Source organism: Scyliorhinus canicula, chromosome 20 (genome assembly GCF_902713615.1).
Source record: "Scyliorhinus canicula chromosome 20, sScyCan1.1, whole genome shotgun sequence".
NCBI classification, from domain to species: Eukaryota; Metazoa; Chordata; class Chondrichthyes; order Carcharhiniformes; family Scyliorhinidae; genus Scyliorhinus; species Scyliorhinus canicula.
Genome location: NC_052165.1, coordinates 22,244,497 through 22,270,512, shown reverse-complemented (window position 1 = coordinate 22,270,512; position 26,016 = coordinate 22,244,497). Strand labels below are relative to the sequence as shown.

Sequence of the window (26,016 nt, the reverse complement as noted above, 5' to 3'; positions counted from 1 at the left end):
ATAGCACACCCAGAGAGTGATTTTAACAAAACAGAAAATTCTCTCAATTCAAAATAGAGAAGTCAGTATTTATAATACAAGAAATAGACTCTAGCATTTTGGGTGTGTATTTTTTATTTGCTCTATAAGGATGTTCTTCATTAATTGTTCCATGCTGACGCATGGGGACTTAATTAGCTTTTTCTTTTATTTATTCATGGGATACGACAACGCTGGCAAAGTGAGCATTTATTGCCCATTTATAACTGCCCCTGAGAGGGTGGTGGTGAGCTGACATCCTGAACTGCTGTTGAACTGGCTCCGTATGCGCAAGGTGATGACCTGCAGCGGTCACACCGTAAAACATGGCGCCGGCCGTGCGCGGACCCGACCTGCCAAATACTGCCCTCCTGGCCATCCCCTGGCCACCCCACACCAGTCCGCAGCTGCCACGCCAGGTTCCCGACCGCTGAGACTACATGTCCCCCACGTGGTCAGGAACTTGGCCCATCGGGGTCAGAGCATCGGGGGAGGGCCTTCACGTGACGCGCCAACGGTGTTCCAGCGGTAGTGTCCCGTGCCGGCAGCGGCATGCAAAACTGGTATTTGCAAACATGTCAGTGTGATTGGCAGGTTGGACACAGTATGCGCTATCCTTCCACAATGCTCCTCTCAGGTAGAGGTCGCGCGCGGGTGAATTACTACACGTATTGGCAAACGTGGACTGGGCGCCACGGCTGCGAAGGTGGAACGGGAGGCTAAACAAATACTGAAAAACCGTTGAAAACTCTCGGGCTTGCTGGTGGATGGCTGCCTGGGTCTGCGGCAGTAGCGGGTAGAGACTTGGTGGGGCAGCACGGTAGCATTGTGGATAGCACAATCGCTTCACAGCTCCATGGTCCCAAGTTCGATTCCGGCTTGGGTCACTGTCTGTGTGGAGTCTGCACATCCACTCCATGTGTGCGTGGGTTTCCTCCGGGTGCTCCGGTTTCCTCCCACAGTCCAAAGATGTGCAGGTTAGATGGATTGGCCATGATAAATTGCCCTTAGTGTCCAAAATTGCCCTTAGTGTTGGGTGGGGTTACTGGGTTATGGGGGTAGGGTGGAGGTGTTGACCTTGGGTAGGGTGCTCTTTCCAAGAGCCGATGCAGACTCGATGGGCCAAATGGCCTCCTTCTGCACTGTAAATTCTATGATAATCTATGAAGTCCATGGATTTGGGGTGTTCCCCTTGGGATTGGGGTGGCCTGTCTTAGACGGCCATTGCTGCAGTCTGTCTTTTCAATGCACCCCTTTGTTGCTACTTACAAACTCCTGACTACTCACGCTGCTGAGTGCTGCCTGTGTCCTTCAAATGCTCAGAAGGCCTCTGGTCATCTGGAACCCCGCACTAGCCACCAGTCTGGGAACTCTCATACCCCATCATCAAGGGTGAAAGCTCGCTCAAGAGCCCACCAGGTGTTGGCACTCCTCAGATCGCTGCCCCACTCAGTGACCAGCAGAGCTCTCCCCAACCAGCAGCCCCAGGGCAGAGGACTCACTCAGCGACCCCGGCCCCTCCAGATTACCAGCTGTCTCCTTCTGGTTCGACTTGCAGCGTTGAGTGCCTCTGCCACCACCACCCAGCTAGTGTTCAGAAGGGCAGGTTTGAGTCAACCTGGGGAGGAGGGCTTCCGCCCGCTCCTCACTGGCATGGAGCTGTGGGTCCACCTTGGAACTCTCAACCTTGCAGGCCTTCTCTGAACAATCTTGGTGGCTGCAACGAATGTCTGCTAAGTGGAGCACTTAGTTCGCCAACAAAGCAGCCCAGTTTCCAATACTGTTTAAAGGACCCATTAACCTCACCCCCTCAACCACTTCATTTATCCCCCAGCCCACCAGATTCCACTCCAAGCCCCTCAGATACCTTTGCCACCTATATACCCCATGTATCCAGAAAGCTGTCGGGTATTTTATTCATTAAATTGTAAACTGCAATGTCAACGGGAACTGAACAGAACAGTGACATTGCACTAGAAAGATAAAAATCTGAATATATTGCTGAAATCTCATTGTATTTTTTAGCAGATTAAATTATTTCACTGCCTTAATGCCAGCGGGCGTCTCTAATATTTGCTTCAAAAATGTTACCTCAGTGTGTCAAAAATTAAGCAATGATTTGAAAAGTATCAAAACTGCTCTTATTAATAAAAAGGACATGTTCGTGCGAGCATGTATGTGTGCGTGTATGTATGTGTGCGTGCATGTATGTTACGTGTATGTGTGTGTATATGAGTGCAGAGTAGTGCAGGGAAAGTTTTTAAAACTTTTCTTTTACTTTTGCAGGAAACTTCAAAATTAGGTTTACCATGAGACTATATTGGAAATGTGCAGAGAAAATGAGATGTTTGCGGAAGCGCTCAGTTATTCCAGTGCTGGCTCTACTTGCAATTTGCCTCCTTTGCCTGAATCTGTATATGGAAGAGGACAGATATGTGATGGTAAGAAACACAAATGGTCATGGCAACATTTAACATTTGATCGCAGTAATTTTGAATGAATATGTTCCGAAATAAATTCATTATTTTAATTCCACTAAGCCCTTACCGACTGTGCTAGTTCAATAGCATGAAATGTTCTCTTTAAACATATGTTGATCTTGACTAGAATGCTATCCACATAATTTTAAGGAGAACTTATAGACCATTTTGATGAATACCGGACCTTTACAAATATCTCATAGAATCATAGAATATACAATGCAGAAGGAGGCCATTCGGCTCCGGCCCTTGGAAAGAGCATCCAACTTAAGTCCACACCTCCACCCTATCCCCGTAACCCAGTTACCCGACCCTACCTTTTGGACACTAAGGTGCAATTTAGCATGGCCAATCCTAACCTGCACATCTTTGGTCTGTGGAAGAAAACCGGAGCACCCGGAGGAAACCCACGCAGGTACAGGGAGAATGTGCAAACTCCACACAGACAGTGAAACTGAGACTGTAATTGAACTCGGGCTCCTGGAGCTGTGAGAGGAGCAGTGCCAACCACTGTGGCACCATGCCGCCCAAATGGGCAATCTATCAGACATTACCTTAATCTTACTCACCTGGGTAGGTCGCTTTGCTGCTTTAGGAGTATTTTTTTACATTTTGACTTGGCTTATTAAGGTCCCTAAATGGTCAGCTAACAAAAGATAGTTTCCCTGGTTTCCTGCAGTCCTGTACGGGTAATCGGAGTTCTGGGAGGAAGTTCCAGTGGATTTACTTGTCAGGTGCTATACATTTGCCAACAGGAAGACCGTTCAGCCTTGGATGTTGTTCTGGAATTCGTATCATTTCAGTTGATGACACATCCAATATTATTGCATCAGTGAGAAGTATTTAGACTTGCTCAGTTAAAAACCTGGTGGGTTGCATTTGGCAGAAACTCTGCAAGTATTGTGGGTATATTTTGGGTTGGACAGTGTTTGGGAAATTGACTGAGAACAGAAAACAATAAGGGATCTGTAAGCTAATCGAGCTTTTGATTATAGTGAAAAATATATAACTGTTAAGTTTGCCATATTTTTTACACTGAAGTCACAATGATTTTTCTTTTGCTATTCAGGAAGGAGAGCAGAGACTGGCAAGAGAAATAACTTCGCATCAGCTTAACTCAGAAAAATATGTCCATACGTTCAAAGATTTAACTAACTTTTCAGGAGCAATAAATGTCACCTATCGTTATCTTGCAGGTTTCCCAATACCAAGAAAAAGTGAGTTTGTTTCCATTACGATTTTACGAAAAGTAATTTGAACAAATCATCAAACAGTATCCTTGTCTCAAACAATTAACCTGTGATTTAGTGATAACCTCTTTTTAATGTTTTTGTGCAGAGTATTTAACAATAGGACTGTCATCAGTGAAAAGGAAAAGAGGTAACTACCTACTAGAAACAATTAAATCTATTTTTGACCAATCCAGCTACGAAGAGCTGAGTGAAATTGTAGTTGTTGTACACTTAGCAGACTTTAACCTCTCATGGTGTGAAAGTGTTGTCCAGGATGTTTCCAGGAAATTTGCCCATCACATCATTTCTGGTCGATTGATGGTCATCCATACACTAGAGGAGTATTACCCTAATTTGGATGGTCTCAAAAGAAACTACAATGACCCTGAGGATCGTGTGAGATTTAGATCTAAACAGAATGTAGATTATGCTTTTCTACTTAATTTCTGTGCCAATTTATCGGACTACTACGTAATGTTAGAAGATGATGTTCACTGCTCTAAAAACTTCCTATCTGCCGTTAAAAAAGTCATTACCTCAAGAAAAGGCTCCCATTGGGTGACACTAGAGTTTTCAAAATTGGGATATATTGGAAAGCTTTACCATTCACACGATCTGCCACGATTGGCACAATTCCTATTAATGTTTTACCAGGAGATGCCATGCGATTGGTTGTTAATTCATTTCCAAGGACTGCTCGCCCAGAAGGACATCATACGATTCAAGCCTTCTTTGTTTCAGCACATGGGATATTACTCGTCATTCAGAGGGACGGAAAATAAACTCAAGGATGATGATTTTGAAGAAGACTCCTTTGATATTCCTGACAACCCGCCCGCAACTCTTTACACAAACATGAATGTGTTTGAACACTATGATCCCAGTAAAGCATACAGCAACGTGGACGAGTACTTCTGGGGGAAATCTACCTCTGCTGGAGATTACTTTGTCATCGTGCTCGACAGGCCTGCTAAGATCGACAAACTGAAGATCCAGACAGGGACTGACGATAGGCAAAACGATATTTTGCACCGCGGAGCACTGGAGGTTGGTCAAAACGTGCAAGTAGCAAAAAAGGGAAAGCAGTGTTCTAGCTATACCAAACTGGGCGAGTTTCAACATGGAAGGATTGAGGTGAAGGATATTGGTCACAAGGTTGAATTTGACATTCACTGCATTCGAATACTGGTAGCAGAAAACCAGAAGGAATGGCTGATCATCAGGAGTATCAGCATTTGGACCAGTCAGCCATCAAGTTAGACCATTCAATGTTATCTCATGGGAGTCAATACAAAAAGGTTTTGTAAATCTGAAAACAAAATCAAGGCAGCTGATGAACATTTGTCACATATGTTGTCAAAATCAATGTTTTGCGTTTTATCTTCTGAAACAAAAAAATCCCAAAAGTTAATATGGAAGGAATTAGCAGTAGACTTGGACCACTGGTCAGGAATATTCTCAATGGAGGAGGGTAGAAAATGATGTTCATGATCTCAGGCAATCAGAACCCATCAGGTCTGGCCTAGCATTTCACCTTAAGCAATTAGATCATTGAAATTATATTGTGGAATACAAGTGTATAAATGTATGACCTATTCCTCTGCGTTTTCTCTCTCAGCTACTTGATTGGAGATAGTTCCTGAACAAAATAAATAGTTGAATGCCTCTGTGGAAGTAGCAGAAGGAGGAATTCAAGATGAATTAGTGGATATTTAGATGCTCGTCTCCCACATTGTAAATTCAGGCCTGTTAATCCATTTCTTCTATCATCTTGTCCTGCTACTTTGGTTGTCCCCAAACACTCTTACAAACATGATGGCATTATCATTCAAGTTATAAAAGAGAGCACGTTTACTGCATCATTATAACAAAATTTTGTTTTCTTATATTGTCCAAGTTTTGCTTTAAATGTATACAGAATGTCAGCCATATGAAGAATGAGTATCAGATCTGTACCATCTTCTTCATAGCCATGTGTTGAAAGAATTATCATACTTTATTCACAGAGTATCTTGCAGGCCAGTTTCATGCCTAAAGTTAAAAGTACTGTACATGTTTTTCCAACTATTTCCTCACACAAACAACCCAAGTAATTCAAAGGGACGAGAGGCTGGATAAACAGTGTTCCATTGCACGTCGTCCCAGGAGAGCCTACCGTAATACCCAAAGCTGCAACAAGAAAATAAAATGTTGTGGTTACAGTCACAAAGCAGCCCTGAACAAGAACCATTTTAAAATGTAGGGCTTGCTCCTCAAAATACTTCTGGTCTAGATAGATTCCGGTCAGCTTAAAGGGAATAACTAACTTTTGAACTGCAATCCTTTTTGGTTCAAGAAGCAATAGAGGCACCATTACACTACTGGGTGTACTCTCTGATCCACCAACAGTGGGAAAAATAGAGGAACAAATGTGTGAGGAAATTAGAGAGATGTGCAAAACTAGAGAGTAGTTACAATGGAGGTATTTTAATTATCCAATTATGGACTGGGATGGTAATAGTGTAAAGAGCAGAAAAGGGTAAGTGTTTCTGCCTCGAGTTTTCTACATCAGTATGTTTCCAGTACAGTGAGTCAGGATGCATTGCGGATTGGGTTCTGGGGAATAAGTTCAGACAAACAGATCAAGTGTCAGTCAGGGAACATTTAGGGAACAATGATCTCAGTATCCTAAGGTTTAGGTTCACTCTGGAGCAGGACAATGAGCAACCAGTGTAAAAGTAGTACATTGGAGGAGGACCAACTTCAATTGGGTGAGAATGGATCTGGCCCAGATAAATTGGAATCAAAGATTGGCAAGCAAAATTGTAACTGAACTATTGGCTGCCTGTAAAGAGGAGAACATATGGGTACAGTTGAGATACATTCCCACAAAGGGGAAAGGTAGGACAAATAAAACCAGACTCCGCTGGATGGCGAAAGAGATAGCAAGGAAGATGAAGCAGTAATAGGATGAACGTGACAAATGTCAGGTTGCTAAAACAAGTGAGAATTAGGATGAATATTGAAAGTTCAGAGGGGAAAAGAGAAAAAAAAAGATAATCAAAGAGAGTATGAGAAGTGACTGGTAGCCAACATGAAAGAGAATTTAAGTGTCTTGTATAGGCATACAAACAGTAAAAGGGTGGTAAAGAGAACAGTAAAGCTGATTATGGACCAATAAGGGAAATTGTAGATGGAGGCAGAGGATATGGTTAAGTACTAAATGAAGGAGTCTCTGCCATTGAGACAATGTGTGACGTCTTGTGCTCTGATGACAAACCTGGAGGCTGGAATGGCATCTACGTAGGGAGGATGGTGGCCTGCCTAAACCCCACAGCCTTTCTCCCTCTGCCTGATTTAGATTCTGAATGGGAAGACCCATGGGCAACATTTCAGGTCCACCATCAATTGAGGTGATCAAGTGCTCAATTAATGACCACTTTTAGGGTCCTCATGCCAACCACTGCTGGAATCATCTCAGCCGCAGGCAGGCCTGTCACCCTATAATGTGCACAGCAGTTTCAATCATGCATGCAGCTTGTCACCTCTGCCGGAGGGGGATTGTGGGGGGGAGCAGTCCCTCAATAAAAGGCATTCGGCGCCTGATTGAGAGACTTCACATTGGGAAGGGGGTCCCCACAGAGAACTAACCCTCTGCCCTTGCTTCCGATCTCCTTGCCCCTCCCCCAACAACCCCAACTGGTGAATCTCCCCTGCCCCCCGCCTTATTTGTGTCCTTTATCGCACCACAATCTGGGTTGGAGTTCATCTGGCAGCAGCCACGACGCCTCCTATTGGGCTACAGCTATCACGAGGCAAGATTCCACCAATTGGGATCTTTGTTCCAGGGTAAGGCCCTCGGTAGGCCTCACCACTGCATAATTGGCTTATTGTTCGGCACGCCTTCCTGATAAGAGGCAATATAGGTCCCTTGCCGGCTCTCCAGCCGACAGGCGGGACCCCCAATCCCTCAACAAGACTTTGCCCACTGGACTAAAAATTGTTAATGAGAGGCATTAGAAAGGCTGGCTGGACTTCAAGTTGATAAGTCACCTGTGACTGGAGGGAGATGTATTCCAGGATACTGAGGAAAGTAAGGATGGAAATTACAGAGGCACTGGTCGTAATCATCCAACCTTCCTTCGATACAGTTATGGTGGCAAACAAGTGGAAAAGTCCAAAACAATACCCGAGGCATCAACCCAGAAGCTCCAGGCGCGTCCGATCGACCTCAAAGTTGGGAAAGCTTTTAGAGGTGACAATCAGGACAAAATTAATAGTTATTGGGCAAATGTGCAAAGGAAAGGCAGAATCAAGTTGTCAAGGGAAAATTGTGATTAACTAATTTAATTGAGTTTTTTGATAGGTAACAGAGAGAGTTGATAAGTGTAGTGCAAGTTGATCTGGTGCACGTGGACTTCCAAAAGGCCTTTGATAAAGTTCCACACAACAGGCTTGTCAGTAAAGTGGAAGCCCGGGGAACAAAAGGGAGAGTGGCTGCATGGATACAAAGTAGGTTGAGTGACAGGAAACTAAGAGTAGAGCTGAATGGTTGTTTTTCAGACTGGAGAAAGGTATCCAGTGGCATTCCCCAGGGGTCAGTATTAGGACTACTGATTTTCATGATCTATATTAATTGTCTAGAGTTGGGCACGGAGGGCACAAATTCAAAAGGTTCAGCTGACACAAAACTATTGCAAAAAATTTTCTTAACGCTGATAAGGCTAGTGATAGACGTCAAGAGAAAATAGGCAGGCTGGTGGAGGAGACAGACCAGTGGCAGGAAAGAGAGTGCTGCATTATCAGAAATGCCGTAGTTTGGATGAGATGTTACATGGAGACTCTGTCTGTCTGCTCGTGGGGATGTAAAATGTTCAACGATACGGTTTTTAGCGACATGCATAATATCCCTCCCTCAGTCAAAACTCGCAAAATCAGATCTACTGAAGAAACATTCACTCTCTTCCCCTACCGATGAACAGTGGCAGCAAAGTGTACCATCTACAAGATGCACTGCAGTAACTCACTAATGCTCCTTGGGCAGCACCTTCCAAACCCACAACCGCTACCATTTAGAAGGATAAAGGCAGCAGATACCTGCAAACTTGGAAGTTCCCCTCCTAGTTACTCATCATTGTGACTTGGAAATATATCGCCGTTCCTTCACTGTCACTGGGGCAAAATCCAGGAACTTCATCCCTAATAGCACTGTGGGTGTACCTGCACCTCGAAGCCTTCAGTGATTCAAGAAGGTAGCCCACCACCACCTTCTCAAAGGATGCCCTAACCAACGACCCCCCCCCCCCCCCCGCTCCCCCCACATCTCGTATCTCGTAAATGAATTTTTTTTTAGTTCCTATTTATGTAATTTATAATTGTCTGTCACTGGTTCACCTAGCTAACTACAGGGATCACTTCAGAAACAATTCACTGGTTATAAAGCATTTGGGGCTATCGTGGGCTTTGAGAAAGAGTCATCTACTTCTCTCCCCACAGATGCTGTCAGACCTGCTGAGATTGTCCAGTATTTACTGTTGTTGTTGGGATATCGTGAGGACTGGCTTAAGTTGTATGTAAATGCAAAGTTTTTTTTTTCTGTTACGCTTCACCTGAAGGCCTCATTCTCATCCAAGCCAGAAGGAAAAACAGTAAAATGGGGAAATAAGAATACTGGTCCAAACTGTTCCTTTCTTCTGGGAAAGCCCTGACCTTAATATATTTCGCCCAGAGCTGTAAATCATTAGCTGGAGGCAGACTCGACAGTCTGAACTGTATAATACTTATAATTGCTCAAAATGGGTCAATAGCATTCAGTGAGCTCAACAGATGCTTCTCTTCAGTTTCTTCTCATCTTTTTTGGTTATTTTTCAAACTATTTCAAGAAGATGTGAACTGCAAATTACAAAACATTCATTCAGGTAATAAATTAAGTTGAAAAGGGAACAGGCTGTTTGTGTGTGTGAGTGGAATCCATTTCAGACATGGCAGGCTTATTCGTGCCAGTTGTAATTCTTGCTTATGTTCAAATTATAAGCCATTTATAAACTTCAAGCTAAGAGAAATGTAGGATCCGATTTTATCCAAACAGTAGGGATTGAATGTTCGTTTGACATACTGCCGAATTTACTCTCCAATGAAGGTATTTACCTCTGTAATTAATCTTCCTGACATCCAGGGCCAGCTTTGTACATTTCATAAGGTACTATATCAGTGCTATTGGCCTTCGGGCAGCTTCATAGTCACCCGATGGGCTTTTAAAAACAAAATGGGAACCGCTGTGAAACTGGCCTGACAGATCCGATTCACGTTTATAGCCAGTCTTTCAGGTTTGATGCTCTGGCTACTCAATCTGGACACCAGCGACTACTCCATTTGCAACAACAAGCCCGTGCTCCGTTCTTTTGTACATTATGCACCCCTCTCCCAGGTTCTGCTCGGTCTAGGACATCGCTGCAGGAGTTCCTCAGGGTTAGTGTCCAAGGACCAGCCATCTTCGGCTGCTTTACCAATAACCTTCCCTCCATCATAAGGTCAGAAGTGGGGATGTTCACTGCTGATTGCACAATGTTCATCGCCATTCAGTGCCTTAGATACTGAAACAATCCATGTCCAAGTGCAGCAAGAGCTGGACAACATTCCGGTTTGGGCTGATAAATGACAAGTAGCATTCACGGCACACAAGTGCCAGGCCATGACCACCTCCAACAAGAACCATCGCCTCTTGATATTCAGTGGCATTTCCTTAACTGAATTCCCCCACTATCAACATCCTGGGATTTACCATTAACCAGAAACTGAACCAGGTCAGCCATATAAATACTGTGGTTACAAGAACAGATCAGAGGATGGGAATATTGTGGTGAGTGACTCACTTCCTGAGCTGGATTCTCTGTTTGGGAGACTAAGTCCCCACGCCAGCGTGAAAACGGTGGTGTTTTACGCCAGGGGAACCGATGAAAAAACAACCACCAATTCCCTGCTCTGTGGGGAGGCTAGCAAGGAAGCAACATAGAGCTCCCAGTTCTAGTTGCCAATACGGCCTGCAGAATTGCTGGGTCCGTGGCCGCGCTTCATGGCGGACTGAGCCACGGAACTGGACCGCAAAAATAGTACCATCCTTCAGCTGCTTGCGTGCCCTGTACTGCCCCACCACAGTGCCCCCAGCCCAAAATGAAGCCCCCCCCCGCCCACGGATCGGCCCTCCCCCAACTGTGGCAGCACTGGACTGAGTCCGTAGCCACCTACCTGAGTTCACGACAGGTGAGACCACACGTGTCCCACGCCGTCGGGAACTCGGCCGGTAGGGGACGGAGCATCGCGGAGGGCCTCATGCAATGGCCTGAGGCCGTGGATAAGGCGTGGATAAGCTTTTCAAGGGGGCGGAGCATCACAAAAGCGACGCCACCCTCGATTTGGGCATCACCGGGGATTCTCCGCCCCCTCGCCGAACTCAAAGCTTGGCACCATCCAGGACAAAACAACCTGGTTGATTGCCATATCATCTACCACCTGTTTTCAGGAGAGACAATACGTGGTCCTAAAGAAATTACAGCCAATTGGTGTTGAAGATAAATGCAAAGTCCTATTATTGCTACTCATGCAATTATGGTTTAAAAATTCTTATAAGAAATTAGGGTACTGCCATGTGTGAATGGGACCATTTACTTTTGGAATGACTATATGATTCTTCCTAGTTGCCACCCAGGATGACACCCTGATGTTTTCAAGAGAATTTGCCGAGGACACAAAACATTATTTATATTTCTATAATGTGCACCTCTATTTTGGACTCCATGCTCCAGGCTGTGGATGTTGCAATGAAAGTGATTCCAAACCAGTTCAAAGCAACGGGCATGTGTAAAGCCACAACTGTTATTTTGATGTAATGGTAATTTGTTGAAAACATTTGTTTAATGATTCTCTAAGAACAAGAGTTATTGGTGTCAATATTAATGAACCGAAAAATGCATCTATTAAACAATAGAAATTCCTTAGTACTGTGAAATTATGAAAATGAATCTGTGTGCAATCATCCCGTTTAGAGTTTACAAATGTGAAGGCAAATGTCAGAAATTCCACCACGACAAACTGTCTGCAAGTTTGCAAAACTGGATCCTGAATTCACTCCAATGCAATAGTGCATATCTAAGTTTATTGGTGCAAAGGGGGCTTCGACTTGCTGATAACAGATTTATTATTGAGTATATGGTCTGAATTTTCTCCTCCCTTTCTACTGCTAGCCAATTGCCAATCAGTGTGGTTACAGAATGATACTGGAAGCAGCAAGCCACAAGCATTTTCCCTTCCTGCCCCAGCAAATGGTAGAGGTCAGAGGGGAACTGGTCTTCTCTTATGCAATCAGTATTTTCTACTTCGCCTCCTTCTTTCGCAAAGGTAGAAATGTGGACGTTGATACAAATTCATTTTTAGATGGATATTTCATACAATTAGACACGAGGAGGAGCAGACACTTGAATCCACTTTCTCGCAGCTCAATCCAAGAGAATCTTTAAAATGAGCACCAGGATGAGATGTGTCACATGTGGCACGTGTCACATGTTCTCACGCATGTCTGTGAAAAGTCACATACCTGCACTTTGGGGCAACCCTCACTTAACTGCACTAGACAAACTGTGCTAGTGCCGTAAGAACCAACACACCAAGGTGGTGTGGGGGGAGGGGATGGGGTGAAACTAAGCCCTAGAGGCTTTTTAATGATGTTTTGTAACAAAATATTACTTGTCTGTCTAGATTTGTAGTTTGATTTGTATTGTCTGGCACAATAATTTATTGTATATCCATGGATGTGTTTTTTCCTGAAATTTTGTAAGGAAAATGTTAACTGTTCTGCACTTTGTATAGTAATCTGTTTGTGAAGTGTCTTGATCTTTAAAAAAAATGTTTTATTGTACGTTTCTTTCAGCTCTCTGTTTTGAAATGGTCTGCATCAGCAAAATATAGCCACACGCTGTTTCACAAATGATAAGTCACATAGCTTCTTACTTATCAAGCAAGAGAAAGAATCTATTAGTCTATGAATTAACATGTGAAATGGTTGACAGGACCAGCACACTCTTTCCCTGCAGCTGACAACAGAAACTGCCATGACTTTCCGATTTTCAGGCTGTACAAAACCGTAGATACAACTGTAGTTACTCATGGGCCTATTCTGAAAAGACATCAAGCTGTTGCTCAATAAACTCATCTACTCCCACAAAGCGGGCGGATACCATTCAGTCCACCGTGCCTGTGATAGACCTTGGAACGAGCTATCCAATTAACCTGACTCCCCTACACATAAATTATAGCTCTGAATGTTTTTTCCACCTCAGGTGCTCTCCCAATTTCCATTTGCAAGTACAATGGAAACTGCTGCCACCAACCATTCAGGTGAAATCCAGATCACAAAGTGAAAATTGTACTCCTCATCTCCCTGGCTTTACAAATAATTCTAAAGCTTGCAAAATCCTGTCTAGAGAGCAAACCATGAAATATGGTTACAAAGAAAACAAACACAGCAAATGCTGGATAAACTCAGCAAGTCTGGCAGCATCTGTGGAGAGAAATATCGGGCTGGATTCTCCCCTCCCCCCAGCTGTGTGTCTCTCGGCAGCGCATCGTTCGTTGGCGACGGGATTCTCTACTCCGGCCGCTTGTCATTGGGATTCCCCATTGAAGCCACCCCACTCCGCCGGGTAACCCCTGGGCGGGGGTGCACTGCCGACGGGAAGCAAGAATCCCAACGGACGGAGAATTCCGGCCAGAGTTAGTATTCCAAGTCTATTTGACCCTTCTACAGAACTGCAGCAGGGTCAAATGGACTCGAAACATTGACTTGTTTCTCTCTCCACAGATGCTGCCAGACCTGCTGAGTTAATCCAGCATTTTCTGTTTGTATTTCAGATTTCCTGCAGCCGCAGTATTTTGCTTTTATTTAAATTACGGAGGCAGTTTGCGTTGTATGATTATAAAATTGTACAAACGTATGAACGGAGGGAATAATGGCTTCTTGTCATTGAAACTGTGTTCTTTCATAAGAAACAATAGGTACACGAAAAACACTTCTGTCAAGATAAACTGCTTCATGCACAGCCGCACTTACTGTTGGTCTCAGGGTTTCAGTGGCAATGGTACCAGTGTAAATCTTTTATCTGTAAACCTGTTCAACAAATGGGCACAATGAAATGTTCCATTATTTTATCCTTTTTGCTTCTTGTTCCATTTCAAATATGAAATTGATCACTGAAATGATATTGATTTTCTGAAGGTCTCAGTGGATTTGATCTCAAGGTTGTGATAAGTCCTCACTCCTAAATCATATTGCAATAATACTTGACGGTATCTGTGAAGAGATTTAATGGAGATTTACCAAATAATGCCTGATTCCAAAATGCAGGCTAATTTGTTTTAAAAAAATACTTCATCCCAATTATCATTTTGAAAGTTCACTAAAATCGTCAAAGGCTGTAAAACAAATTGAAATTGCTGCGGCGACCTTATGTTTGTCAAAGAGAAAAATAGAACGCTCAAACAGCTCTTCTACCCAGTCCTGCTGTGCTGTTGTTCGGATGATCATTAGTCATGAGGCACTCGAGCAGGAAAGTATCCCACAAGAGCACGATCCATGGCAGGAAGGAACTTGCATGATGGAATGCTTGAGAACATGGATTTTCAAGATTAAATCCATAAGCTCCTGGTGCCTAACATGTAGATTTGTCAAATGTGTTCAACTGGAGTCTCCATATTATTCTGCTGGAGCATGCAGAAAGATTCCGTGTTTTCATCTGTGTTGTCGTATTAAGTTGCACTGCATTATTGTTGCATTCCTTCCCGCTTACTTTCCTCAGTCCCAGTAACTCGCTGCCTGCCTCCCGACATTGTCAAGAGCAGCAAGATTGATTTCAGCAGCAGAATCCCACGTGGCTCGTTCCTGATGGGCACATTCTTCTCTTGTTTGCAAACGACAGCAGTAATACCGTTGAACATTGCAAGACCCTAACCATCTGGCCACCACGTACAGTTGTATAAAGACATGGCTACTTCTCATTAGCTTCTCGTTGATGTTACTGCTCATCCATTGCCAGCGCAAAGTCAAAGTACTTGGAATGGCAGGAATAGGCAGAGCCACTGAAATCTCAAAGATAAGGAACTGCAGGTTATCAGGTGGGATTGTGAGACAAACATTTTACGGTCTTTGGTACTAAAAATTATTTTCCACGCGCAGTCATATTTTCCAATATTTAGAAAAGTCTACTGTGTCTATTTTTTTAATAAATTTTATTTAATGATGAAAACTGATAGGTGAAAATAATTGTATAAATCACAAAGGAAAGAAAAGCATTCTTTTGATTGCATAGTTCAATATTAGGAAATGATGCCAAGAAAGGTCCTAGTACGTTTCTATAAAAATACACATTTGTGCCCATGTAATTTGGAAGACTTATAGGCTTTCAAGCTGCACACCTTACTGCAGTGATTTATTTGCTCAGCCTCAGGCTCTTTGATTGGCCCAAAGTGCTTATCCTCAGATGGTTAGTGGTTAATGCCAACAGTATGGAATCCAATCCCTATTCCAGCTGAGGTAGACTCAGGCCTACCTTCAGGCCTGACCCATAATAAATATAATAATGATACTTGACCATATTTAGGTGAGTAATCATCAAGGACCTACCTTCAGGCATATAAGAGGAGAGGAACGTAAGAACTATGAGCAAGAGTAGGCCATCTGGCCCCTCGAGCCTGCTCCGACATTTAATACGATCATAGCTGATCTTTTTGTGGCCTCAACTCCACTTACCCGCCCGCTCACCATAACCCTTAATTCCTTCACTGTTCAAAAATCTATCTTTGCCTTAAAAACATTCAATGAGGTAGCCTCAACTGCTTCAGTGGGAATGGAATTCCACAGATTCACGACTCTTTGGTGGAGAAGTTTCTCCTTAACTCAGTCCAATATCTGCTCCCCCTTATTTTGAAGCTGTGCTCCCCAGTTCTAGTCCCAAATTCTGAAGTTTAATGCTCCCTAAGTAACTCCGGATGTGCCCCCCTCCCCCCCCCCCCCCCCCCCCCCCTCCACTGCTTGTACGCAAAGCTCACTGTGAGCATTGGATAAATGCAAACAGGTGATTCTGAACTTTACAACCAAAACGGGTATCCTTTAGATAGTCTCTTTCACCACACTGTACTCCATCCGTCACCTTTTTGCCCATTCTCTTACCTGCCTGCTTCTCACAGCCGCCTGTGTATCCTCCTCATGGCTTACATTCCCACCTAACTTTGTGTTGTCAGCAAACCCAGAGACATTACTTGGTTTCAGTGATAACACCAGTGCACCTGGTGAAATCTCAAATTAATAATCCCCAAGGCATGAAGTTTAAACATTCCGTTGAAAAATGCTGAGAAGCATTTATTTTCTTGCCTGGAGGAAATTAGAGGGATAGAGAATATCAATCAAAACTTTGCCAGCCTAATAGAAGTACAGATTCTAATGCACCGCCGTCACATAAGAACACAAGAGAAAGGAACAGGTTCCTCAATATGCACAGACTCCAGATGTGGGGTGGAATTTTTCATACTCTGCACAGGGACGGTGCGGTAGCACAGTGGTTAGCACTGTTGCTTCACAGTGAATGGGCTCCTTCTGCACTGTAAATTCTGTGATTCACGGAGTGCTGGCAGAGGCAAGAATAGAGGCATTCAGCTCGCAAGCTGCATAGCTGGCTTTTCTCGTCAGATAATCCAAACTCTGCTCAGAAAAGATCTGGAGGTGTGGCCCATGTCATCACACTGTGAGGCGAGGAGGGGTGGCTCGGACAAAAGCTAGCAGACGGGAATCCCGAGGTCAGAGCACCCTTCAAAAAGGGCACCCTGATCTCTGATAGGCACCACAGGAACCCCCGCCATGCACACAGGGATATCCCCCCCCCACGGACATTGCAGACCCTCTCATGGACATGGGGATTTCCCTGCACTGACATGGGGGGGGTAGTCCCCTCATGTAGGACATGTGGAGACCCCACCCACAAAAGGGCCCACCCAACCACTGATTGGCAACACATAAACCCCCACCACATCCACAGAGAGACCCTCTCCCCTACTGACACAGCCCCCCAATAGATATAGGGGAACCCCACATGTACAAGAGGTCACCCCCCCCCCCCCCCGAACACACAAGGAGAAATTCCCTAAATGTCCAAGGGGACCCCCTCCTCAACCAATAAGGGATACTCAGTGGAGTCCCTCAGAATGCCCCCAGCACGGCCACATTGGTACTGCCCCCTGGCACTGACCTGGCACTGCTCCTTGGCGCTGCCCTGGCACTGCTCCATGGCACCCTAGCAATGCCTTTATCATTTCCTTGCTTGCATGGGGCATGCTTGGGCCTGTTTGGGGCATACGACCATAAGATATAGGAGCAGAGTTAGGCCACTCGACCCATCGAGTCTGCTCCACCATTCGATCATGGCTGATACATTTCTCATCCCAATCTCCTGCCTTCTCCCCGTAACTCCTGATCTGGCTGAAGAAATTCCCCCTCATCTGTTTCAAAGGAACGTCCCTTCAGCCTCTTCAGGCAACAAGGGGCAATTCCCCAACCCCTCACCCTCCCACCCCCGTGCGGCCCTGCACATACAGGCCACCCTCTGCGGGCCCCCTGTGCAGAATGCGTCCAATTGTCTCACACTGTGCATTATCTGTCCCCCCCCAGAAGGCGACCCACAACCGGCGGGAGCCGGAGAGGACTAGATTTGGAGCAGCGGACCTGTGGGCCCTTACTGTCGCGGATCAGAGGGCGATGGAACTGATCGGTGGGGTGGGAGAGCGGGTCGCCACCCAGCCGAGGTCGAATTGGACAACCAGGTGAGGCCCAATGAATTGCGACGTCCCTATGGTATGTGAGTACCCCTCCCTGTATGCCACGCCCACCCGAAATCTCACCATGTGCCCTGTCTTAGTATTGCAGGATTACCACCCGACGAGGCAGGGCAGTCCAGGATCCCTCAAACCCCCCTTGCCCCCAGCCCCAACCCCACAACACCCTGGACCACCAGCTTTTTGTCATTGCTGTCACTGGTACTCTCCATCAACCCAGAAGCTCTCACCTCTGTGGGCCACTATAGTGAAGAGGCTTCTGGGACAGTCTCTGGTTCGCTCGACACACATGCAGCGGTACATCAGGTGGAGGTGGGAACCTCGTGGGCGGAGGGGGCGGGGAGCAAGGGATGGTTGGATGTGGCCCAGGGACTAGCTTCCATCCCAACAATTTTCAAGCTTCTGGAAAGGGAGGCCCCATTAATGTATGAGAAGCAGGTGCAGAGTCGGGGACAACAGGGCGGGTGTCAGCAACCTTGCAGAGCCTGCAGGTGCAGTTGGAGAAGCTCAACAGCCTGCAGGAGCAGGAGGCGGTTCCGACAACGTGTGCTACCCAGGCCAATACTGAAAGAATGGCGTCCACGGAGGAATCCTTGGATGACCTTTGAGGGTCATGACCATGGGTCAGAATATCCAAGGTCTGGGGCACACTGGGCGGGCGGTGGCTGAGGCGCAGTCCTGTCATAGACGGCCACATGGACATTGCTGCGGCACTCCAGAGCATGGCCCAGTAACAACAGGCCATGGCTGCGGGCGGCGAGAGCACTGGCCGGGCGCTTGTTGACCCGAGCCAGTCACAGAGATACGTGGCCCAGTCTCTGTGCTCCATGGCCGCAAGTATCGAGATCCTGGTCAAGATGACCTCCAGAACTGGCAGCACCAGGTGATGTTGTAGCTCCTGGAGCTTACTCCGCCCGCACCCCTATCCCAAGGAGTGGCCCGAGGGCCATTCGGCACCCCGAGGGAGGAGGAGGTGATGGGGTCCGTGCCAATGTCGCCCGCAAGGGAGGTACTGGAACACTGCAGCGCCTCTGAATCCCCCCACCTGTCACTGCCACATCTGCTGGGCAGCGGGCAGAACAGAGTGGTACTTTGTCACCTGTGACACCCCGAAGTCTGCCGGACCCATCCTGGCCCGGTCACTTCAGAAGACGGCCGCTAAAGGGGACCCAGGTCATAGGGCAGGTACACAGCAGGCCGCCTTACGTCTGATGTACCACCTGGGGAAGCACCTGGAAGGAGCATTCAGACATATACGATTAGGAAGTTAGACACCAGTTAAGTTGGCATGGATGCAACACAAAGGATAGCGTTAGTGGCCAATTATTGTACATAACACCGTTACAAATAAACACCAGTTCACCAATGTTCTGAACTGCCTCGGTCCTCTAGGGGTTGACTAGGTTGGGTGCAGGGGGTGTGCAGGGTTGGGAGAGCTGGGGTGGGAGGCCGCTGCTGACGTGCCCTTGGAGGCGGTAGGGAACGGGGCCAGAGATGTGGTAGGTGACACATCACCACTCACCACATCCATAACAAACCCCACCCTCCCCCCACCACACTGACCCGATCCCCACCCCCACCCCACCAGAAGGCCTGTGGGGCCGAGGTGGAATGGCCAGCACGCTTGCAGGAATCAACTAGGGCAGACAGTGGAATGTGATATGGAAGGAAGGAGTCAGCTATTGTTAGACAACGCGCCTGAGCTTATCACAGAGCGTTCGTCATCACCCCCCGTCCTGTGGACCAGACCTCCTGATACTGCCAACCCAGGGCCAACACCCTTTAATGAAGCTGGTGGCAAGCTCGGAAGTTGCGGGGGGGGGGGGGGGGTGAGGGGGGGGGGGTGCGGTGGGGGTGGGGGGGTAGGTGCTGGGGTTGGGGGGACGTTGTGCAGAAAAGGAGGACAGACGGGCAGATGGTGGGTGGATATGGCTGTGGAGTCTATGCCACTGAGTATCTTTAAGAGAGATAGATAGGTTCTTGATTAATAAGGGGATCAAGAAGTATGAGGAGAATGGGGATGAGAAACATATCAGCCATTATTGAATGGCAGAGCAGACTCCATGGGCCAAATGGTCTAATTTTGCTCCCATGTATTATTTTCTTATGGGTTATGGGGGGGTGGGGGGTGCTTGGTATGGGGAAGTGGGACAAGGAAACTTGTCTGCCGATGGCCAGGCTTCCTAGTCAGCAAATCTGGAGGTTATGAGGTTCTCCCGTGTCCGCCCGCCCTGGCGCACATGTTGTGCAGCCTCCTGTGCCTGCCCGGGCCCCATGCCTTGCCCATCCAGCCGATCCTGTGCATCGTCTTGGGTGGAGGAGGACTGGCATCCCCCCTCTGCAACACAACATTGTGCAGGACACAGTATGATCTGGGAACGCCTCCTCGGGCTATATTGGAGGGTTCAGCAGAGCGGCCATGCTTCAGAATCATGCATCTTTAGAACGCCGATGCACCGCTCAGTGATATTCCTGGTTGCTGTATGGGCATCGTTGTAATGGTTCTCTGCATCGGTCTGGGGCCTCTGGACTGGTGTTATTAGCCACGACTGTAGCAATTATCCCTTAACACCCAGGAGCCAACTCCTCACCAAAGGGAGTGTCTCAAAGGTGTCGGGCACCGTCGAGAGCGCCAGGACAAATTCAGGCTGCCTGGTTACCGGGTGCAGACGTGCATGATGTGGATTCGGTGGTAACACACCACCTGCAGATTCATGGGCTGGAAGCCCATCCTATTGATGACTGGGAGTGGCCTAGCTGGTTGTGTCTCAGGTGTCGCTGGGCCTCCGCCCTGAGACAGGCAGTGTGCCACGGAGGGTGCCAAAGGCCACGGTGCATGCGCTGACTGTCCGGGGTGCACTCTGCTCGTACCCTGTTTCCCCTGCAGTGGGGCAGCACTTCTAATGGATGCACTGTGGAGTGGCAGCACCTGGTGGGCTTCGAGGAGCACCTGGCCATGCCCATCCCATTGATGGATTAGCTGTGGTTGGAGTGGTCGCACGGGTGTGGCCTGTGGGGCACTGATTGGACTGGTGGTATTCTGCAGATTGACAGGACACAGTGGGCAGTCAGCGGAGTGCGGAGCCAGACGGCAGACATGCAATGGCCATCCGTGCTCGGCCATCCCGATCCCTGGGGGTCACCCCCCCCCGAACCCATGGTCTGTTTCCGGGTCAGTACCCGCTACTCCCCTCACTACTGGCCACTACTGGCACAACTTCAGCCCACTATTGTGAGTTTAGAAACTTTACTGACCTCCTCTCTCTCTTAGCAGCCACGGTTCGCGGTCCCCTTTTTTAAATACCACAAGTGAACCGCGCTGGTATCACTTCCGCCTGGCGGTGCCGGAGTATCACCGAGGCCCCGAGGATGCTGGGCCAAACCCGGAAATGATATGTTAATGCATCCAAATACAGGTTTTGCACGCCGACACTGACGCGGGGCTTGGAGGACATTGACTCCACCAGCGAGGTACCCAATTAATTTTTTCCAATTAAGGGGCAATTTAGCATGTCCAATCCACCTACCCTGCACATCTTTGGGTTGTGGGGGCCAAACCCACGCAAACACGGGGTGAATGTGCAAACTCCACAGGGACAGTGACCCAGAGCCGGGATCGAACCTGGGACCTCGGCGCCGTGAGGCATCACGGCTAACCCACTGTGCCACTGTGCTGCCCTGATTCTCCAGGTATTTATAACAGGAAAGCTGTGCATTTTACGTGGCACGGCTGCTAACCCCTCACCGGTCGGAGGATTGGTGATGGGGCCGCGCCGATTTTTCCACGTAAAACGCCACGGATCCTCCAGACATAGCCCCAGAATCGGAGAAGCCACCTTTAAGTGTTGACGCTGACGCAGAATTCGTGGAGATCCATGGCAAAACTGCGCCACACCTGGACCGATTCAGGGGCTGTTAAGGGGCTAGCTCTGAATCCACGTGCAACACAATTGATTTCAATGAGAAACGGTGCCACCAACAAGATGGTAGCAAGACGCGTGGTACCATGTTTTGCGGACGTAGAGCTCAAAACCCTCCTGGAATTCATGGAGGAGAGGCGGGGGACCTTGTATCCCAGCCCAGGAAGGAGGCTGCCACAGAGCCAGCCGGCCAGTTCATCGAAAGTTCAACGGCCAACAGGCTGGCTCTGTTGTAAGTATATTAAAACCGCTATTCTAATCCTACAAGCACGTGTCCGTAGAATTGATGGTTCCATCAATTTAATATACTTACGAAACAGTCTAAGTAAATCATGGAAGCAGCCCTCAAGCCCGGATGCCTAGAACTCGACCCGCAGGATGCAGAGGCTAAAGAAATTTTCTCCCACTGGCTGAGATGTTTTAAGGCCTACCTGGCAGAAGCCAGCACCGCTGGAACAACGGAGGAACAAAAACTCAGCCTTCTGCACGCGTGGGTAAGCCACAGAATCTCCACGCAGCTAAACGGTTCTTACACCGCAGCGCTGGCAATATTGGACAAAATGTACGTTAGACCCATTAACGAGGTTTATGCACGCCATGTGTTTACGACTTGCCGTCAACGGCCTACAGAAACGCTAGCCGAGTTTGTACGTGAACTGAACAATCTCTCTAATGACTGTAATTATCAGGCCATTACCGCGGCTGAACATAGAGAGCTTGCTGTGTGGGACGTTTTCGTAGCGGGCCTTAGATCGAACTATGTGCGCCAAAGACTGCTAGAAAAGGGGGCCCAGGACTTAGATACTACTGTGGAGGCTGCTACCACTATGGAAGTCTCCTTCTGCAGCCTCACCTCGTTTCCCGCGGACCCCGCGACCTCATCGTGGGCCCCCGACCAACAACTCCCCAGGCCTGTGCCGCACGGCCCCCCAGCTACCGCGCTGCCAAAGCCAGTTACTCTGCGTCCCCAGCCAGTCACTCTGTTGCCCCAGCCAACTACTCAGCTGCCCCAGCCTGCCATTTCTGTGGCCAAAGCCAGCACCCGCGGCAGCACTGCCCAGCCCGATCCGCAACCTGCAGCAGCTGCGGGAAGAAAGGCCACTATGCCAGAGTGTGCCTCGTGAAAAGGGCCCCAGTCTCTAACTCCCCAGTAGAGAGAACAAATCGCTCCCAGCACCAGCGGGCCCGCGGCGCCCGAAACGCTGTGGCCTACGCCCCGACTTCGCCCCCTCCCGCCATGTGCGATCCATGGGGGCCGCCATCTTGGCAAACCCCCACCATGCGGCCGGCCACGTGCGACTCATGGGGGCCGCCATCTTGGACGCCATCTTCCTCGCCGCTCACCACGTGCGATCCATGGGCCCCATCTGCATCTCCATGCTCAGATAGCTCATCAGAAGACTACGACTTCCCCGGGCACTCATCACGCGGCCCGCAACTCAGCGTAGCGATCCTGCATCAATCTTGCCAGAACGTACCGGCATTTACTCAACCGGACGCCCACTCGGAAGACTACGACTTCCCCGGGCACCCATCACGCGGCCCACAACTCAACGCGGTCACCCTAGATCAATCCCGCCTCAAGCACCTACGAAGTTCGATGGCGGAGGTCCAGATCAACGGGTACAGCACGCCATGCCTCTTTGACTCCGGGAGCACCAAGAGCTTCATACACCCAGAGCTGGTAAGACGTTGTTCGCTTCCTATTTTTCCTGTGAGCCAAACTATCGCCCTCGCTTCAGGCTCCCACAGTCCAAATCTAAGGACGCACCATCGCTACACTCACAATTCGAGGCGCTAGTTATTCGAAATTTAAACTTTATGTCCTGCCCGACCTCTGCGCGCCACTCTTATTAGGCCTGGATTTCCAGTGCAACCTCAAGAGCCTCACTCTCAGCTTTGCGGGCCCCTGCCCCCACTCACTATCTGCAGCCTAGCCACGCTGCGCATCTCCTCCCCTCCTCTCTTCGCCAATCTCACTCCAGATTGCTACCCAGTAGCAGCAGCATGGCGTGCTGTACCTCGCAGCAGGCGATACAGCCTACATGATAGGGTCTTTATCCGATCGGAGGTCCGACGGCTGCTCAGTGAGGGGATCATAGAGACCAGTAATAGTCCCTGCAGAGCTCAGGTGGTGGTTGTCAAGACCGGGGAAAAATTTTTCATGGTCGTCGACTATAGTCAGACCATAAATCGCTTTACGCTCCAAGACGCGTATCCCCTCCCCAGAATTGCAGACATGGTTAACCAGATCGTCCAATTTCGGCTATTTTCCATGGTGGATCTGAAGTCTGCATACCACCAGCTCCCAATCCGCCCGGAGGACCGCCACTACATGGCATTCGAGGCCGATGGCCGCCTCTTCCATTTCCTCCGGGTCCCCTTTGGCGTCACGAATGGGGTTCGGTGTTCCAATGAGCAATGAACCGAATGATGGACCAGTACGGGCTGCGGGCCACGTTTCCATACCTGGATAACGTCACCAACTGCGGTAGCTCTAGCAGCCACTTTAAATCAGGCAGGGAGGCCTGTTGCATTTTTCTTCCGTACCCTATCCGCTTCAGAACTCCGACACTCCTCAGTTGAGAAGGAAGCACAAGCCATCGTGGAGGCTGTTCATCACTGGAGGCACTACCTCGCAGGTAGGAGGTTCACCCTCATCACCGACCAACGATCGGTTGCCTTTATGTTTGACAACTCCCAAAGGGGCAAAATAAAAAACGATAAAATCATTTGGTGGCGGATCGAACTCTCCACCTATAGTTACGATATTAAATATCGACCGGGGAAGCTCAGCGAGCCCTCGGATGCCCTATCCCGTGGGACATGCGCCAGCGCGCAGATCAGCCATCTGAAAGCCATCCATGATGACCTCTGCCATCCAGGGGTCACCCGGCTCGCCCACTACATCAGAGCCCGAAACCTGCCTTTCTCCAACGAGGAGGTAAAAGCGGTCACCAGGGACTGCCCGATCTGTGCAGAGTGCAAACCGCACTTCTATAGACCAGACAGGGCCCACCTGGTCAAGGCTTCTAGGGCCTTTGAACGCCTTGCGACCGATTTCAAAGGGCCACTCCCCACCACTAACAAGAACATTTATTTCCTCAACATTATAGACGTGTTCTCCCGATTCCCTTTTGCCATCCCGTGCCCCGACATGACCTCCCACACAGTCATTAGGGCCCTGCATAGTGTCTTCACCCTGTTCGGTTTCCCTAGCTACGTACACAGCGACCGGGGTTCGTCCTTTATGAGCGACGAGCTGCGTCAGTACCTGCTCGACAAGGGCATCGCCTCGAGCAGGACTACCAGCTACAACCCCGGGGGAACGGACAGATGGAGAGGGAGAACGCGACAGTCTGGGAGACCGTCCTACTGACCCTCCGGTCTAGAAAACTCCAAGTCTCCCAATGGCAAGAAGTCCTCCCAGATGCGCTCCACGCAATTAGATCCCTCCTCTGTACAGCGACAAATCAAACCCCTCACGAGCGGCTCTTCATTTTTTCTAGGGGCACTACCACCGGGGTCTCACTTCCGGCGTGGCTGAGGATACCAGGCCCGGTTCTCCTGAGGAAGCATGTCAGGGCGCACAAAACCGCCTTGTTGAAAAGGTGCGCCTCCTCCATTCCAACCCCCAGTACGCATTCGTGGAGTTCCCGAACGGTCGCCAGGACACAGTATCCCTTCGGGACCTGGCACCCGCTGATCCAGCCCCCCCCCACCCCCACTGAGGAACCCCTTACCCCGTTCCCTATGCTGCTGCCCCCTCGCGCCCCTGATCCCGCCCCCAGCGTCCCCAGTCTCCGGTCGAGCCAGAGGTGTATGAAGTTTGGACGAGACCCGCCCCAGAGTCTGCCATCGTACCCCAGCTCTCAACACCCACCCAGCCACCGCAAGAGGCTGCAACCCCGGTGCTCCGCAGATCGCAAAGAACAATTCGTCCACCGGACAGACTAACTCTGTGAGCCACCGCCCCTGCCGGACTCAATTTTTTTCACAGGGGGTCAATGTGGTGAATGAGATTCACACAGTGTTATAAGTTACCAATGTCACTCTGTTCCCATTGTATATATGTGCCGATATTGTAAGTGCAGTTGCACTACCTGACCACCAGGGGAGTAGCTCTGGGAGTACTCGAGAGTTTGTACTGGGCTCCCCCCTTGGCTCCGCCCATAACTCCTCCCCCTGGAGCTGCTGTATAAAGATCCATGCCACAGAGCCAGCTGGCCAGTTCATCGAAAGTTCAACGGCAAACAGGCTGTCTCTGTTGTAAGTATATTAAAACCTCTATTCTAATCCTACAAGCACGTGTCCGTAGAATTCGAAAAACAAAATAATTGTGCGTATTTACCATTACATCATCATCGACAGAAGACAGAGAGGGGGGATAAATGGGTATCTTATTGGTTGGCCACAGGGTTCGGTCCTCGGGCCCAACGCTTTACAATATCTAGATCTATATATTTCATATTTTTATTGCTTTTTTTATGGTTTTGTAACAACAACAAACAGAGC

The 26,016-nt window shown here is 48.4% G+C and overlaps 1 protein-coding gene across 15 annotated transcripts in view; it reads left to right on the top strand.

The window, feature by feature from the left end:
- The window catches only part of mgat4c (mgat4 family member C), a 432,470-nt gene extending 423,669 nt beyond the window's left edge, over positions 1 to 8,801 (top strand). For all 15 annotated transcript variants that reach the window (XM_038780727.1, XM_038780733.1, XM_038780721.1 and 12 more), the window contains 3 exons: positions 2,305 to 2,459; positions 3,568 to 3,715; positions 3,837 to 8,801. In XM_038780727.1, coding sequence (XP_038636655.1) covers positions 2,328 to 2,459; positions 3,568 to 3,715; positions 3,837 to 4,990 — 1,434 coding nt within the window. In that variant the 5' untranslated portion in view covers positions 2,305 to 2,327 and the 3' untranslated portion in view covers positions 4,991 to 8,801. The remainder of the gene's footprint in view (positions 1 to 2,304; positions 2,460 to 3,567; positions 3,716 to 3,836) is intronic.
- The last annotated feature ends 17,215 nt before the right edge of the window (positions 8,802 to 26,016 follow it).